General features: G+C 29.4%; 1 protein-coding gene across 1 annotated transcript; it reads left to right on the top strand.

Moving 5' to 3' along the window:
• The first annotated feature begins 1,954 nt into the window (after positions 1-1,954).
• On the top strand, positions 1,955-12,776 carry FMRFaR (FMRFamide Receptor). Its single transcript, XM_018551202.1, has 4 exons — positions 1,955-2,242; positions 5,890-6,158; positions 6,443-6,632; positions 12,118-12,776. The coding sequence occupies exons 1-4, from the start codon at positions 1,955-1,957 to the stop codon at positions 12,709-12,711; spliced, it is 1,341 nt and encodes a 446-aa protein (XP_018406704.1). The 3' UTR covers positions 12,712-12,776.
• Positions 12,777-19,146: the final 6,370 nt, after the last annotated feature.

The following is a 19,146-nucleotide window of genomic DNA, read 5'->3' as shown; positions in this document are numbered from 1 at the left end:
TCGACGAATAATAACAATCGGATTGAGTAATTCTCATAATTCTTCGTTCAGGAGATTTTCCAGTATTTGCATTTAACCGGATTACTAATATAAAGAGATAGGGGCAATGAGTCAATAATTTCGTTAAAATCTTTAAATTAATCTAATATTGTATATTGCGAAGAAATCACGTAATTATGGCGTTTCGTCCCAACTTCCACTACTGGACTCATCAGTAAGGCATTGTAGTGGAAGTTGGGTCAAACAGTTTATATCTTCTTATCTTAAATAAAAATTATTTTGTATCGATTTTATACGTGATCCAGTTAAATGCATCTTAAATAAAGACTCGCATACCGATTTTATACGTAATCCGGTTAAATGCAAATACTGGAAAATCTCCCGAACGAAGAATTATGAGAATTGCTCAATCCGATTGTTATTATTCGTCGATATTTTGCAGCACAAAATATACGTCTAATCTGCTTTAAATTGACGAACTCACACGACTTACTCGGTCGAGACTTCCAATATACACTGATCGCGAACAAACCTTTAACGATATTCCGCGTCTATATCCTATAACATGCGCTATCTACACAACTAGATAGACACGCGACCGTGTCTGTTTGCAAACAAGTCCGATGTCCACGAAAGCTGGAATGTAAACGTTGTGGCGAATTAATAATTATGTCACAACGCGATTTGCCTGCTGTTATATTGGTGAACTAATATAGCAATGGTAAACTCGTGCTCATTGAAATTAAACTTTAAATTGCAATAATAATGTAAAACTCTCGGAATTTGTGATAAAGAGAGATAGTAAGAAATTTCTCTACATAAAATAAAATAATATTGAAAATCTATAAATCTGTTCAGATTTGCTTATACATATTTTGTTGCGATCGTTGCTTATTGTAATTTCACGATATTATAGGTGCGTCTACTTCTCTTTTCATTATTGCAATGATTCAAGTAATATTTACTTCTTTTAATACATAGAAAATAGCGTATAGAAAATGTAATTATGCTTTTTAAAAATATCGAACTATATTTTCTTTTTTTTTAGTTTGCAGATTATCACCGTTCAAGTTACTACGGCAGAAGTTTCGGATGGCAAAGCGGCTTGCGGTTCGTCGTAACACAGCGATACATCGTAAAAGCATCTACGCGGAACTCTCTACACGGAGACGACAAAACCGATCCGAATCTTTCCACGAAACACGATCAAGGATAATGTATATATAGAGTAAAATAAATCAGACATAAGACGTTATGATATTCGGGTTTGCTTCAATATCAAAGATAGCGAGAGATCGACTTGTCAAGTCGACATTTGATGACAAAGGTAAAAGCTATATTTCTTTCTTTTTTGCGATAAAACATCTTACAGTCTGTTACTGAGAAAACTTTAGCGATTTTAAATTTTTAGACACGGATCACTTGACCGAAACGAGCGAACACTTATCCCGACTTTTTCCTAACAAAAATTAAATCAGTCGGAAGGAACGTTAATGAATGCATATAGATAATGAAGCTTTTAAATACACAGGGAAAGAGAAGTAAATTTTATATGTCAAAGTTAAAATTTGTCTTAACGTAATTTTTAAAAAATTGTATCCGCATTCTTTTAATATAAAAAAAGCTAACAATCTAGAATATATTTTTTTTAAATATATATATTTTATGCCAACTAGTTTTTAATTGATAGATCTTCAATAATAGCATATTGCATTCTATCTATTAACTTATTGTTAGTAATTAATAGTACCAAAAAATGATAAAACAATATTATTTAAGTTAATTTGAAATATTTATAATAATAAAAAAATAATTAAGTCAAAAATTACACGAATAATTTGCAGAGGGAACATGAAGCTCGCGAGAATAAAGATGGTAACGTGAAATGACGAAATCGAAGGGCAATGCAAAATCGGGAAGTGATAAAAATTGTTGAACGATGGAAATAAGTTCGATGATGACAACAACGACGGCCGCTTCTGGTTATTACGACGTTAATAAATTCATACAAAACTTCAGTAACAGTAGCAATGAAGGGCCGTCCGAATGTGGACAGGAAGTCAATACCAATGGCCTAGCAGACTTCATTATTTATGGCATATTCGTCAATCTGATCGGTCTCTTCGGAATCTTCGGCAACACGATCTCAATGATCATCTTATCGCGACCGCAGATGAAATCTTCTATCAATTATCTACTGATTGGATTGGCCAGATGTGATACAGTACTGATTATCATTGCGGTAAGTGTCTCTCTTAGTTACGCCTCTTGCACTTTTTGTGCGAGAGAAATAAATATCTTTAAGATTTAAAAATAGAAAGGAGGTTTTAAAAAGTCAAGGATAAGTAAAATATAGTCTTTTTAAAGAGACAACGAATGTAATTAAAGAAACATAGAAAATGATGGTTTCCTTGTATAACGCACTTTATTTCTTGACACTTTAAAGAATTGGAAGTTACATGAAGAAAAACATGCTGATACTTTTCGTTGTGAACATTTTTATGAATTCATATTAATGCAGAGTTAAATATTATATGGTAGAATTATTGTGCAAGTAAAAGCGGAATATTGCACGTTTAATGTAAAAGAAACGGTCAAAGTTAACAGCCGCTTGAGTGAGTTGGTCGAGCTACTTTCATCCTTACTACGAAAAAATAATATGAAAAAGTTTTTATTATACCGAAATTAATGTTGACTTTAAAAGCTTTTAAAATATGTTTTATTATTTAACAAAATAATGAATTTTGTATATTATATTTAATTTATTTATATTTTTTATACAGAATATAATATATCATGTATTAGTAATAATTATTTATTACTAATATAATATATCAAGTAATAATTATTTATTTAAAAAATATTTTTTCATTTTGTTAAAAAAATAATACATACATATTTTAATATCATAAACTTTTATTTTAATTTAAGTATTGTTTACTCATCGTATAATATCAGAATAGATTTACTTATATTACAGTTAATAATGCAATAAATATTTTATGCGTTTGTCTATACGATTTATTTATCATATTCAACTAACAATAATATAATATACAATACACAAATATTTTTATTTATGGGAGTATCCTGGAAAAGGAAAGTTCAATCTCTTGTCCTTGAAATTTATGATTAAAAGTTATGATTGATAAAACCTAATATTTTTCTCATTCAAAATCAGAGATTTTTTTCCCAAGCTTTAAAATATTCAAAAAGCCAATCAACGCAAAATGTTACTGTTGTGTAATAACAGAATCGACAAAGATCTCCTCTCTTTCAGAAAAGATCATGGATGTGTTCATGTATCTTTTGTATATTTTACGAGATTCTTTTGTGAAACTTAAAGACACAATTTCTTTCATCATGACCTCAATTGCGACGTGTGATGAATCGCAATAGGCTGAACGGAAAATCAATATTTAATTGGCACACATGACCAGAAACGATTTTCAATAGGATCGTGGAACGCCTCGTAATTGCCACCGAATGACCCAGCGTTTACCGTCGTTGCGTCTGGCCGCTGCCAATCAATCATGCGTACCAGATAAAATTTAAAAAAAAAACTATTTCATCGTTGACATCGTTCCTGAACCATTGAGTTGCATGTCGACGAGCTTATCGTGACGCCTTGTTACCGTTATCTTTTATTAACAATAGCTCTCGAAACAACCGTGCTCGCTCATGTTGAAAGTGATATGAGTTAACGTTTGAGAGACATGTTTAATCCTCTTTGTCAAATATACGGGATATTTTCAGAGAACCATCGCAAACATGCAATGATGAAACGTAAAAAAAATACTGTTTATTAAATCTACTTCAGTGTTAACGCATTAGTGTTTTTAAAATTCTGAATGAAAGGATCTTCCATGAATTAGGTTATACATACATTGCAAAATTTTATTCTTTAGGTATTTAGTTTTGTGAAATATTTTAAATTAAGAATCAATTTTTATATTTAATATTAAATGTAAAAAATTAAAGTGTAACAAAAATAATATCCAATTATAAATTTTTTAAACTTAAAATGTAAACCAAAAAAATATTATTAAAAAGAAACGTAGTGTTTACCTTTATATGACGTATAAGACTGATTTTTTATTATCAAATGTTAAAAACTTATGTTAGAAAATTTATTTTTATTAATTCAATATTTTACACTTGACAAAAGTACTTTTCCATTAAGTTTTTTTAACTGAGATGCTATATTGAGACATTCTTTGCATCAACTAATATATTTTTTTAATGGCTAGTTAAAGATGCAAAATTCTCTTTATTATATCTGAATCTGACAATTAATTAATTTTTGTCGCGTGTCAAATAAAGTAGATATTAAATTATAAATTATAAATTAAGAGTCTGAAAAGTATGACGTTTGATAACGAGTGTTAGATATCGAAATTCAATTTTCGTAAAACATCCACCACAGACATAATACCTTGTCGTAGAAATCAGCCGCAGACCTCTCATTTTAATTTTACTTTTAATTCCGTGTTTCATATAATCGTAAATTTCCGACATAGCCGAGCTTTTCACACACATTAAAATAAATTCTCTTTAATATAACCCAGTAGTTGCGCGTTCTGGTTTATCTTATATAATTTCAGTTATTTCTCTAAACATGTAATTTATATTTTTATCTCAATATGCTATCACATTTTTATCTTAAATGTACATCTGTTCGTGTGTGTCTACATAGATAAATCTAACAAATATAAAGAGAACTTATTATAAAAATCATTAAGAAAATAGTTTCAGCAAATTTTGTAATTTGCAACACTAAATTCAAAAATTTTAATTTTAAAATTTTCTTTTGGAGAAATATATATATGTATATTTACTTTTCAGGTAATATGATAAAAATTAACTAAATTATAGCGTGTTTAATTATGATACGTTATATACATATATGTATTATATTTTAAAAAGTTATATAAAGACATAATATATATAACCACATAATCACAATTTAAAAAAATGTTATAAGTAAATGCAAAAATAGAAAAAATTTATTTTTTGAAGATTAATGATATAGAATAAAACTAAATACTTTTATTGCATGTTTAGTGTGTTTTGCGGTAATCAAAGATATTAAAAAGAACAAATTGCGTAGATCAAGTTTTATCTCTTTTATGTAGAATAATTTTACATCATCTTCGTAGCCATTTTTGTCAATATAAATTCGCGATACAGAGAAGAAGAATTAATGTCTTTGAAAATGCATGGGCCGTTAAGATGACATAGAATAATATGGATCGCACGTCGAGCTTAGGTAAATAAATCACGTGTTACGCGGTTTTGCATTTTCGCGAATAAAGTCAAGACTAACAGGACTAACACGATAAAAAGGATCTTTAAGGTTTAAAAGAGACGAGTTGGAAGAGCAGAATCTCATCAACCCTCTCGAGATCATATTACACAAACCAACCTGATTATTAATTAATTATTTAAAGCAAACTTTCTATCCTGATGTTGACTTCGCACTCCGTCTTCCTAATGAACTATTTATATGCTCATTTATCAAACGTCGCGAGCAAGGGCGCTATACATTTATAAATATAATCGCACTTTATGATAAATAATTGTGTTGTGTGTGTGTGTGTGTGTGTGTATGGATTTATCAAATATATGTAATTTAAAAACAAAATTCCAACAATTATCTATTTTAATACACTTTAAATGCAAGGTATTACAAAGAGACAATAAGAGAGAAAGAGAGAGAGTCAGTTATGTTATTAGCATACAAGATTATTTATACATATCTCAGAAACGGTTGAGTTTCCTATGTTTACTAAAGCTTTTTTTATTTTATAAATACTAAATGAGTTTTTTAACACCCTGTATAAGAATCCCTTATTTTTTTAATTGTATCTATAAATAATGCATTTATAGGTATTAATCTACGGATTACCAGCAATCTACACGTATACAGGCGCGCTATTCGACTACAAGTTCATCGTCTATCCGAAAACCATCAGGTACCTGTATCCGCTGGCTTGCATAGCGCAATTTGTGACGGTGTATCTGACGTTAACGGTGACTTTAGAGAGATACATCGCGGTCTGCCATCCATTGAAAGCTAGATCCTTCTGCACTTATGGACGGGCTCAAGTAGCAGTGTTGATCATAGTGATCGTCGCTTTTATTTACAATTTACCCAAGTAAGTAATTAGGCTAATGTATTTAATGTTTTTCCTTTATCCATAATTGTTAAAAAAAGAGATTAGTATACAACAGAAAAAGGAAGTTTTAATTAAAATAATTGTGTTTAAATTTTTTACTTTTTCTGTTGTCTAGAACGATATAATATAAAATAGTTATAGCGAGAGAAATGATGAAAAGAAAAGAATATTTGAAAAATATGTTACGCTTACAGTTGATATTGTAATAGGATTTAAAATTATTGGGCAAATTAATGGAGAAATTAATTTCTGAATTTATTTAGATTCTGGGAAATTGAAGTGTATAACGAGAAGCATTGGAAGTATAATATTACGGTGTACTGCGTTGATCCAACTGAATTGAGGAGCAACGAATATTATGTCATCCTGTACATTCATTGGATGTACTTTTTTGTGTATTACATGTTTCCGTTCATCGCACTGGTGATTTTTAACACGGCCATTTATCGACGGGTGAGTAACACAAATATAATACAAAGCCCAACATTGTCATAAATTTATATTATTTTACTAAAATAATATTTTATGGAAAGATAATGTACTTTGTGAAAAGAACATTTTATTTTACACGTGGACGAACTTTATTTTTAATTTAATTTACTCCGAATGCATATTATACAAAGCCGACACACGAACAACTGAAATTCTGCATTAGCCATAAGTATAGAGCATTCCTAAAAATTGACGTTCTATATGTAATAAAAAATAAATTTAAAAATCGTTTTATTAAAAAATAATATTTATTCTTATGATATAATTTTTTGTAATACGTTGCTAGTTTAATTTCCTTTGGCTTTTATTACTACCAGTTCTCTTTTGAAATATAATAAATTAAGCATGCTTTATATTTACTGCTAAAGTTAAAAAAATTAAAGAAATAATTACGATTTTATTTTACAAGAATATCATCTATGATTGTTAAATTTCAAACTAAAAACATGACAAAGAACATTGACAACCCGAAATGAAACACAAAACAGTCGGATTAAACGTGAGATATCGAACAGCTTGTCAGTAACAGCGAGCTTCCCCGATGGAACTGATACTTTTCAAAACTACTGCTCCATTTTATTAAAACTTCTTTTTAAAATTTGCAATAAGTCATGACAAAGGAAAAGGAAGGGTAACCGGGCCGCAATAAGTTCGCGTAACGGGCTGGCTATGTGATATAAAAGTACGAATAATAAGCCGAGACGACGAAACCTATAAAGTTACACAAAGTGTACAAGTCTCTTTGATACACGTGCACACGCTTAGAATTCGCGAGCACGTATAAGACCAGCGAAATTCATGGACGGCTGCTCTCACACGTGCCACTTATGCAGACCGCACGACTGCAACTGCAGACACAAGCAATATGATCTTTTCTTCCTCCTTGTCCTTTGATAAAATATGGGAAACATTTGTAATCGGAAGTTAATATGTGTTAAATATTGCAAAACAATTTCTGCACTCTAAATTGATAATAATAACATAACACAATATTAAAAATTAGCAAAAAATTAAATTAATAATCTCAAGATCAAAATTAGAATAATAATTTTATTGTAAGTATTATCAATATGTCTTGGTTTTTTGTAATTAATTAGACAGAATCTAAATATATAAGAGAAATAGAAATTAATATATCAATTGCTTTGATGTATTAATAAAGATTACCTTTACAGTTCTTACATAATAATGACTATGAGATAAACATAACATTTTTTGATAAGTGATATTTTTTTTCTTTATACGATTTAATTGGCAAGAAAAATCTGAAGGATAAAAAGCGATACAATAATTAAAATTTGATTTTGATTAATATAAAAATATTATTTTTGCAATTTTAAATGATGTCTGTATATAATTTTTATTTCTATATGCAAATATATACGTTTTTTTACGTGATATGCATTTTGAAATAGTATGAGGATGTATATTTTCGCTAAAAAATTTAACCACAGACAGGGTCGAATCGGATCTATATCCTCGGGGGTCTAAAATTACAAAGCGCCTGTTGTCGAAGGACAACTATTTCTCACATAGCTTTTCCTTATCATGAAACTTTAGCGTCTACAAACTTCCTCCTTAATTCCGAGATCAGGATGAGCTTTTCAGTGACATATTCTGCGGGACAACTTCTACAGACTTCATAAGGAAGAAAGCGCGTTTCCGATGAGAATGCTCATGCGGCAAATGAAGGAAGCTATTTAATCTCGTCTTCTCGAAAGTCTTACTTCCTGACGAAGTTGCAGTCTCTTGATGTTTCTCTTCCTGACGAGAAACCGCGACTAACAATAAGCGGTGAGAAAACGTGAATAAAACAGAATAAACGGAGAATGCTTTTGCTTTGTCAATTTAAAGAAAAAGTTTCAATCGATAAAAACGTTACCGTCCACTTATTTATGTTTATAATATTTATGTTTATAATTTGGGAAATCGGGTTTAAGGATATATCAGGTAGTGTCCGCAAAAAGTAGAATTAGAAATTCAGCCAGATATATATACTTTCTGTATAAAAATAAATTTTGTATAATATGAAATAGTTTAATATTTATAATAATACAATTTTATAGCTTAAATAAAAACCTTCTCATTTTTTATCTTAATTGTTTTTTAAAACGTTTCTATATCTTATTGAAATAATTTTTTATCCAAGTTTTCTAAATTGTTACCAAATTTTTTATTTTTAAATACTATATAGAAAAATGATTTTTTAAATAATGTTTTCATTTTGTTAAAAAATACATATGATATATTCTTGATAAATTTCTGAAAAAGATAATTCGTAACTATTAAATTGCGTTTTCTATATTCCTTCGACAATGTTTTAAAGTAATTTTCTGTAAAATCAAGATAGTCTGTTACGTGAATGACAGGGTGACAGGCATGATTCAACGTTCCGGCGAGGAATAAAGAACTGAAACAAACACTTATATTCGCGCCAGCTAAGGACACGCGTCTCGCTATATTTAACAACCTAATATTTGCAAGAAGATACGATTCATATTACGCGTTTCGTTTCAAACTTTATATGTGGCTAATAATTTTATTAATAATTTAACGTGAGCATATTTACACAAAGAGAGGTACCGAGTGAACTGTATACAATAATCTGAGACACGTCAGCGACACTCGATTCGCATAATAATTCGCCGAAGTGACGCAAAATCATAATAATAATTAGTGTCGCCACTTTACCGTCGCAATTGTTTTAGTAGGCAAGCACGTTATACATAAAAACTTGCTTTCGTGATTTGGAAGCAGAAGCCACAGAATCAAAAGAATGCAAAAAACATGCAAATCAGTAAATAAATATAGGAATTCATGGTGCAAAATTTCTAATTTTCAAAATCTTAATTAATTTACAATACTTGAAATTTTTTCTTGTTATTTCGTGTATTTTTTTCTTTTTTCACTTTTTATTGTATTTTAGGGTATTAATTAATTTGATTGTTATATGAAATTTCTAGTTATATCAATAAATCATTATTGATTATTGCGAGTCATTTTTGATACTGAAATTAATGCAGTTATTACGCTTTCATGCACAGCTTTCCGCTTAGTTTCAACTATGTTTGATATATTGGGATGCATTGTGGAAATGACTAATATATTGAAATTGTTCTACAAGCTGTGTATTATTCTATCACTATATAAATCATGTGTTACAAACAGTGCACCTGCTCATTTAACGTCAATTGTCATAGAAACTATGCTTTGTTAAAACACTTTCAATGTCATATTGTTACGTTTTCCTCTTGTAATTCTTCGATTTGTTTCATAATTATTTCGGATGAGCTACATACCGTTATATCCCAAATATATTTCGGAAACTACCGCAATCCTGAAAATCTACAACCGAAATCCCGAGATTAATCATTCTTGTGCACGAGAATCCCAAGCGTTCTTTTACGTTCCGCCCCGTTTGGTCGGTAGTAAAATATCGCAGCATGTCTGGCATCTATTCAGCGCTTTCTTACCGTGTTCCCGAGTACGGCGTGGGCGAATTTGGAAGCCGCGGAACAAACGTCGAGAACGGCGAGGTAGTAGGATGCAAACGTGAAATATAGGTAGGCGACGGGCGCAAAGCTCGGAATTTTGTGCACGAATCGAACGTTCTCGTTGAAGCCCTTTTCCTCTTCGCTTCTATCTTTCACAAAATAGAGGAGATCAAATATTATTACGCGAGAATCCCGATGTAGAGTAACACTTCACTCGATCGTGACAAGAAACACTGGCACGAGTATATTGACGATTTTCTTATTTAGAGAGAGAAACACATGTCAAATTGGATTTTCATGTTAGAGCGGTGAGATAGTTATAAGGTTTCTTTTTTTAACATAACTATGACAACATTTTTATATCACGACATAACTATAATATATATAATATTTATTAGGACCATATCGAAAAAATAAAATCGTGATTTCTGTCAAACTTCATCACGGAATATTTTTTTATGTTGAAGAACGATCGCGTAAATCCGAACAAAGCAGTTGAACAAGCTGAAGGTACGTCACGCCGGAGATTACTGCGCAAACACAATATGTTTCACATAACTTCGAACCGAAATAATATATAATTCGCTACAAAATAGACATGGTACATATTGTCCAGGGTGTTATTACCGTTTTTTACATCGCACGGCGAGGGAGTCGTTAGAACTAAAATTTCAATAAACAACAAACCCTCCGCTGACTCGTGTTTTGTTTTGAAAAAGTGCGTAGAACATCAGTTTATCTGAAAGATGATTATATCAGTAAAATGTAATAATAAATTTTAATCCATCTAAATCCATTTAAATCAATCTAAAAACTTGTATAATATTTATGATTTTTTAAATTTTAGACAAAAAGAAATTTGTAAAATTTAAATTATACATATAATAAATATATTTATATTATACATTCTTTTCCGATTTTTATTATTATTCTTTTCTAATTTTTTCTTTTAAAAAACCGACGATATTTAAGAAATATGGGGGTTGCTACAGTTCTCGAAACTATATGAAAATTATAAAAACAAATTTACTTTTGTAATTTTCACCTCGTTTGAAGAACCGTAATAAGCTTTCAGCTATTGGTCTATCTAATACAAATTTAATTTACCCATTTGAATGGTTTTCGTATTCCTTTCATCTCGTATTTCTAACGGTTCCTTGTTCACGCGGATAATTGCGCTGCTTGTTTCATCGTATCTCGGAAAAACAAAAACCCGCACATTAATCGACTTTTGTCGTTCTTGTAATTAGTCGCGTTCCTCTAAAAATGTTAATCGATCTTCTTTTTTCATGGTATTTATTTGGGAATCGGTACGTATCTTCTGGTTGTGTATTACATCATTGAACGATACTCAGGAATTTAACAACAAAAAAACTGTCTCCCCGAAAATTTAGTAAAACTTATAATGTTATAATATGACAATTCAGTATTAATTAACATAATAAGTTGAATTATTAGTCTCGTGAAACGAGTAAATAGATATAAATCACGGTAATCCTCAATAATAAAATGCTGTTATTAAATATATATTTTTCTCATAAGGCTTTGGTTTTTCATATCAAAGACGATAAAAAATTTATTATTGAAGCAAAATAAATAAATGTAGAAAAATTATTTTTTTACTAATATAATGAAATAAGGGCAATGAGCTAATTTTCATTAAAATCTTTAAATCAATCTAATATATGCAAATCAATCTAATTATTTTTTTATAGTGGTAATAAATAATTATTACAACGCGTAATACGATGTTAGAAATTTTCTGATAAAAATAGAGTACAATTATTAACTATTCTAATTTAATTGCCTATCTCATAAGTGAAAATTTTATTTAAGTTAAATTATATCATATAGAAACTTAAGATAAAAAAGAAAGATAAAAAATTTCTTTTCCTAACACAAAAATATTGAATCATGTCTCATAATATCTTTAGGCGTATGCCGGTTTTCAGGTCAGAAAGGCGAACCGAGACCTGCAGCAGCTATCGCGTCATCAACGTCGAGAAATCGGCCTAGCGACGATGTTGATGTGCGTGGTGATCGTGTTCCTGATTTGCAACATCCTGCCTATGATCTCGAACGCGCATGAGACGTTCATCGCAGATCCGCCGCAGTGGATGGTGCAGATCGGCAATCTATTGGTGACTATCAACAGCAGTATCAACTTCATCATTTACGTGATCTTCGGACGAAAGTTCAAGAGAATATTCCTCAAGCTCTTCTGCTCATCCAGGCTGTTTGTGCCCGGCCGGGATAGTCCGGAGTTTCAGACTTACGACGAATCGGTTGTCACGACGAATATCGAACTGAGAAACTCAGTCAGACACGGCCACCTTCATCGTGCCAACACCATCAGCTGGAACAACAACATCCACGTGTCCAACGGCAGCACCAGACAGAGTCTGAAGAGTGGTAGACCAGCCAGCCCCGGTTCCTGCGTTTATTATCCGGGCAAGAATTCAGTGAGAAACCTTAGTCAGATGTCAAGAACGTCGAATGGTCGCAACAGTTGGACCAGAAGAGAGAACGGCGATTCTACGCTATAATGGACAGCAACAACTATCCGCGTTTATTATGCAATTAGAAGTCTGCCGAGTATTTTAATCAATGTCAGGAACTTTCACTGATTAAAAGTAGTGAAAAAAAGTAGAATGTGATAATTTCAAAGTCAACAAATGTCAGTCTTTTTATATTTGTTATCTTGCCAGAAATCAACAGTCACTCAATTGTTTGCCGAAACTTTTAGTTAGTCATAATTGATGGAACAAGAAAATGATACTTTCATGTAATTTATGACATATAATTGCTCGCTACATTTTGTGGTTTATCATATTGGATGAGTGATCCAAAATGTTAAAACCAAGTAAAGCATCCTATTGATATTTTAATTGCATTCAAAATGTCAAATATTAAAAGGACCAAAGCGATGTAAAAGATAATTAATATTATCTGATATTTTTTCTAGATTATTTAAAATATCATCTAGTCGAAATTGAAGCAAGAAGACGTTCGGAAGAAGCAAGACGAACAAACTTTACGGCGTAATCATAGACAATAAAACAACTAACATGATTATCCATTATTTTTATTTTTCAATCAAAATTTGTATTTTCATTATCCAATCAGGAATTCTATTATGAATCCTAACTGAAAATTAAGACAATCCACAAACCAACAAAAAAAAAAAAGAATAAAAATGAAGAAGAAACGGAATAATCAACAAATAATCGATATTATAACGTGTTTCTTCCATATACGTTCTCTCAGTTATCTTAGCAATTTCGATGTCCAGAACGTCAGAATGAATAGAAAGACATAAGGATAAAATGGGGCGATTCAGCGCTATATTGGACAATCGATATTATTGTACCTTTAGGAAAAGCTCGGTCCAATTCTCACGCTCGAATGTTGTAATCCTGTGGGACAGCATAGCCGTCCGCCAGCTTCGATATAAAGGAAAGGATCGTTAAGGATAACAGTTTTCGTATTTCCTGTCGTGAAAGAGCTCAGAAATCCAAGTGTATCTTGCAACGATGATCCTTAGAGTAATTCTCCGAAAGTTCCATCTTGCTTCAAGACGATCTAGTCGGATGTTAAAAAAAGAAATAAACTAATCCTAGAAAGGCCGGTATTCGCAGTTTGTTCTTATTTTAGATTGTCTTAAAATGCTTATGTGTGTGTATGTGTGTAATGCATAAGCATTACATACATACACACACACACACACACACACACACACAATTCTGTAATTGGTTGATATGTTAACTTCTGGTACCACTTGTATGTTTCTTTTGTTATATATGCAGCTACAATTTTTATTATTAAAGATACATACATTTACTTATTACTGTTATATTCCTAACTATACTTCGTTAAAACAAAAATTTATAAGATATAATAAATTTTACACGTTCATTTTTATACAATATATCCAGTGCATTATATACATAACAAGATACATATACATATAGTATACCGAAATGATTAAATATAAGAACCGACTGTAAATATTGGCCCGAGTATCACCATTTCAAATTATAATACTTTAAACAGACGCGTTCATATATATACTAACTCGTTCATATATATTTCCGTAATCGACTATAAATTTTATCACTGTTCATAAAAGCTGCATAGCGATATTGGCTTAATAGATTAATATAAATGAATAGATTAAGTATGAATTGATAGATTATAAATAGTAAAAAAGATTTCTTGTTTCGTGATAAAAGACGTTAAGTACCAAACAAAATATTCTATCAAAATTGATCTTGAATCCTGAAACTTACAATGGAAATACTAATAATAAAATAAAAACACGTATCACAGTTCTAAATATACAATAATATATTTCACTTACAATTCAAGGAAATTTGAAAATTTTTTTTAAGAATCTTGGATTTTATCGTTCACAAGCTTTTAATTTTTAGTATTAATTAAACATCTCGACAATTAAAATATGGTATTAAATATTTAATAAATTTAAACAATGTTGCGTATACATATATAAATATATTTAGAATAAGGATAAACGCCTCTCACAAGAAAACAAGAATCTCTATTATATATATTAGAACGATATTTTTCACAACATTAAATCTTATCTTGCCTATTGACACAAAAAAGTAAAAAGAATAATATGAACAATTTATAGCTATGTTTCACATCAAATGTATTGTAATAAAAATAGACTATTTATACTTTTGATAAGAATTTTAGAGTACGTGTCAGGAATATCTAACACGTATTTTTTTTTTTAAGAAAGCTTACATTATAACTAGCGCTGTGGCTGTATGCTCTTCGTTTTTATTTCAGCTCACATTTTGTTTCTCCAAACTATACAAATAAAATTTGTTCGAAGAAAAGACAAAAAATTTAATCAAATTAAAGGATTTCTTTTTTTTCATAAAATAATATCTTAATTCAGTAAAATTCTGCGGTCTTAAAATATTCCTAAATCATATTTCATCGTAATCATTTTCATTTAATTTAATTCTTTCATTGTCCTGTTCTTAAAAGAATGTTTTATTTAAGCACACACATCTTTTATATTTTATGAAAAAATTCAAAAAACTTAAACGAATATAATAAAAAATCTTGTACGCGAAATAAGCCAATAAGAAGCTGTTATGATCGGAAGTTAAATTTTACTCGGAAAATGTTATATTCTTGCAGTGTTATCTTGAATAAAAATCTTGTTTAAAGTAATCTGCTAACTCGAACCGAGTAGGTTTCGCGAACTTCTGGCATGTCAGTCACGTACTAAACTCTCCGAAGAAAATAAATCGAATTTCAAAGTCAGACGATCCCAATAGTGCAACATTCCCTCGGGGAGGACTTTTGTCCTGGTTATAGAGAATCCTGTACCTTGCATTCTTGGACTATTGCTCTTTGAAACTTGCATACTGATCAACTTCAACCAACATTCGTCAACTGACGAAGAAAGATTTCCTGTTTCCATTATTGGAATGGCAAGATAAAAAAAATTGTCATTTGTTAATACCAATTTAAAAAAAAACTTATAATTTTAAAAATATATATAAAAATTTCATAATTTTTCAGATATTTCTCAAGCATAGTTTAGTATTTAGAGTGATTTAGATGGCTAATTTTTTCAATATTAATGAAATATAAAATCAATTTCCAGAGTATTTTTCTTATAATAATAAATTTACAGCATTTTTAAAACTTTACTTTCACACTAAACGAAAAATCGAGATATATATAGATTATGTACACACACATACACACATATATGTATACTGTACCATTTTCGTTTATTCGTGTATAGATTTAAAAAACGATATTTTAAGATAAAATGAAAAGAATGAATGAGCTGAGAAATGCCACAATTGTAGATTGTATAATCACACCAAAATGTACTCTTAATTAAATATAAAATTGTAATACAAGTGTAGTCTCCATCTAAATTTCACAAATACGTGTAATATAATATATTCACACTGAAAAAATGACGTTTATTACATAAACGCGAGTAAAAATATATAGATATATTTTAAAAGAAAATCGTTAAAAATTAGACATTTAATATAAGAATTGTAAATATATTTCTATCTACAAATTTACAAAATAGTACCTACTGACTTTAAATACTTCTCTTTTCTCCTACTGCAAAAATTATTTATTTATATAGTTATATTTTTTATTTAATAAGAGAAGATCGATAAACATTAGTTAGTGTTTATCATAATTCATAATTTGCTTTTTGGATAATTGTATAAGATAAAAGATACTGTAAGTTTAAATTTATCTTAACGATTTCCAACATATTCTTGCTATAAGGAGAAAGGAAGAAATTAGATTTAAGTACAGAGGGAAACAAAACGCTCTCGTAACTATACGAACATAAAAGAGATTCACCATTCTAGTCACAGAATTTCTGTAATATTTAAGTCCATTATAAATATGTACACTCATATTTAATATATACAACGACGATATGTACATACATATGTTAAGCTCATCTGTTTATCATATTTTACTGCTGTTTCAACATTCTTGTAAATATAATATAGGAATCATAAATAATAGTGAACAATGACTAGAAGAAACAGTACTGACATTTGTCTATTTTTAATTAAATAAGATGAAAGACATTAAATGTAAAATTGATTCCAAAATTTGATTTAAAAATTACTAAAATATGTATCCTTAAGTTTTTTTTCTTTATATATCTAATAAAATATATTTAATAAAATCAATGAAAATCGAAATATTTAGCTTTTAAATAAAAAGTGAAATATATTTATAAATTTTCTTTATTGTAAAGAAATCATAACCTCGAATTAAGCTTCTACACCAGCAAATACTTCTATTCCATTGTGCTGCCAAAGCATATCACATATAAATATATTTTCATGTAACTCTTTAATAATCTATCTCTTTATAATCCATAATACGGCTAGAAACACACATTTCGCTCATGTAAAAATATATCCCCTTTACCACCCAAATATGCTTTAAATCAATTTTTTGTACATAAAATAAATTCGCACAATCAATGCATAAGTTATATTTATTCAATCCTCCATAACATGACATTAATCCGTACGAGACTGAGATTTCAACATAAAAAACAATTATTACAAAGTCTGCATTTATAATGCCAACAATTAACTATGTACGTAGCTTCATAAAACATTAAATAAGGCACAATAGGAAACTAAATATTATAGAAAAGAAATATCATTAAAATCACATTTTTAAAAATATAATACAAGAACAGAGTTTACATATAATAAAGTCAATATACTCAGTATGCAATAAAAGAATTGAATGTACTCTGTTTAATAGTTATCTCTCCTTTGCTAGCATATTTTTTATTATAATTTCAGCAAAAATAAATAACAATAAAATCACTTTCTTGATTAAATGCAATTATTAAATAATACATGTTGTACATTGATTTCTCGGTTGTTTTAAATACATATTATGTTCTTAACAATTGATTAATTATTATATGGTCATTGAACAGTTAGAGACTGACTGGAACAAACACCAAGAATAAGATAGACTTACAGAAAGTTATTTCGACTGTATTTATTTGAAGAATATTATGATACGGCACATGTATCGTTATTACATAATGCAACTGCGATTTTGACTACGAGCTACGCCTTTTTACTCTTCGATCTTACGTAGAAGTACAGGGTAATCAAACCTATACCAACGTATGTTGCAACCGTTACCTGGAAAATAAATCGCTTAAAAATCCGTTCACAAGTGAATAAAAAGACTCATCAAGATCTTGATACAAACGACTCAACACAATTTTGAGGTTAAATTACTTACATTCCTCCGACCATACATGGTTTGACTATTAAAATGTTTTGCCAAACCCGTGAGCTTTTCTTCACCCTCGGCCATTTTTTCGCGATGGAAAATTTGATTTCGAGCGTAAGAGTTTTAGAAAAAAGAATGCAAAACGTAGTCTAGCTGCAAATCGCTGTGCCTCGATACATTCACTGTTCACAATTCACAATCGTCTGCTAGCGCCATGTTGAAAAAAAAAAAAAATATATATATATATATCGAAAATAAAATCGCGAGATATCAATATCTTATTTAAAATTTTAGAACTTTTGTTTAGCAATATTTTTGAAGTTCTTGAAAGTTTTCATTAATTTATATATGTTCTTTATGAGATAAATATAAATTTATTTAAATTACTTATATCTAATGTTAATTTTCTTTTTAATACAATAATTTCTCTTTAATAACAGTAAATTTTAGAACAGCCAAAATAGGATAATATACATATTCCAATTTAAGAAATAAGATAATCGAAAGTTGAATAAATCAAAAGGCTAGACGATTTTTGTAATCTTAGATCTTTTCACATCGGTTTGCCAAACAGTTATGTTGTGTCTAATAACTTTTATTTAAATTTCATTAAACCGAGCAGTTCAAAATGGAACCTACGTACAACAACTATACAAAAATCGTCTAATCTTGACAATAATTAAACTTAACAATTTGATGAACAATTTGACTTAATTTGGACATTACCACCTTAGTATTTATAATTTTTATGCGCCATTATGAATATATCTTAATTTCAATTGTTATTTTTATATTGTATTGAGGAGGACCTTAACCATAGGTCGAAACGTTTACATTTTATTTTATTCCGAATAAATTGAATAAAAAGTACACTCTGTAAACTGGTATTGGCTCATATTGGCATTTTGTTCATTTCTTTTGATTCCATTTTAAGATAATTCCAAGACTATATTTGATAGTGTGCTTATTCTTTCTTTCCTTTTAAATTAGTAATTGGTTTATAAATCTAGATTATAAATATTTTGTCATTAAAAGTGTGAATATGAAATACATAAAAAACTTGTTTACATGAATTAAGAGTGATCTATTTCTTTGTACGTAAAATTTTGTTTACGTACAATGGATAGCAATACTGTATTATTCAAAAGCGGTAGCATTTTATTATTAAATTATAAGAA

Source organism: Cyphomyrmex costatus, unplaced genomic scaffold (genome assembly GCF_001594065.2).
Source record: "Cyphomyrmex costatus isolate MS0001 unplaced genomic scaffold, Ccosl1.0 scaffold135, whole genome shotgun sequence".
Taxonomy (NCBI): domain Eukaryota; kingdom Metazoa; phylum Arthropoda; class Insecta; order Hymenoptera; family Formicidae; genus Cyphomyrmex; species Cyphomyrmex costatus.
This window is presented reverse-complemented; position numbering and strand designations above follow the sequence as displayed.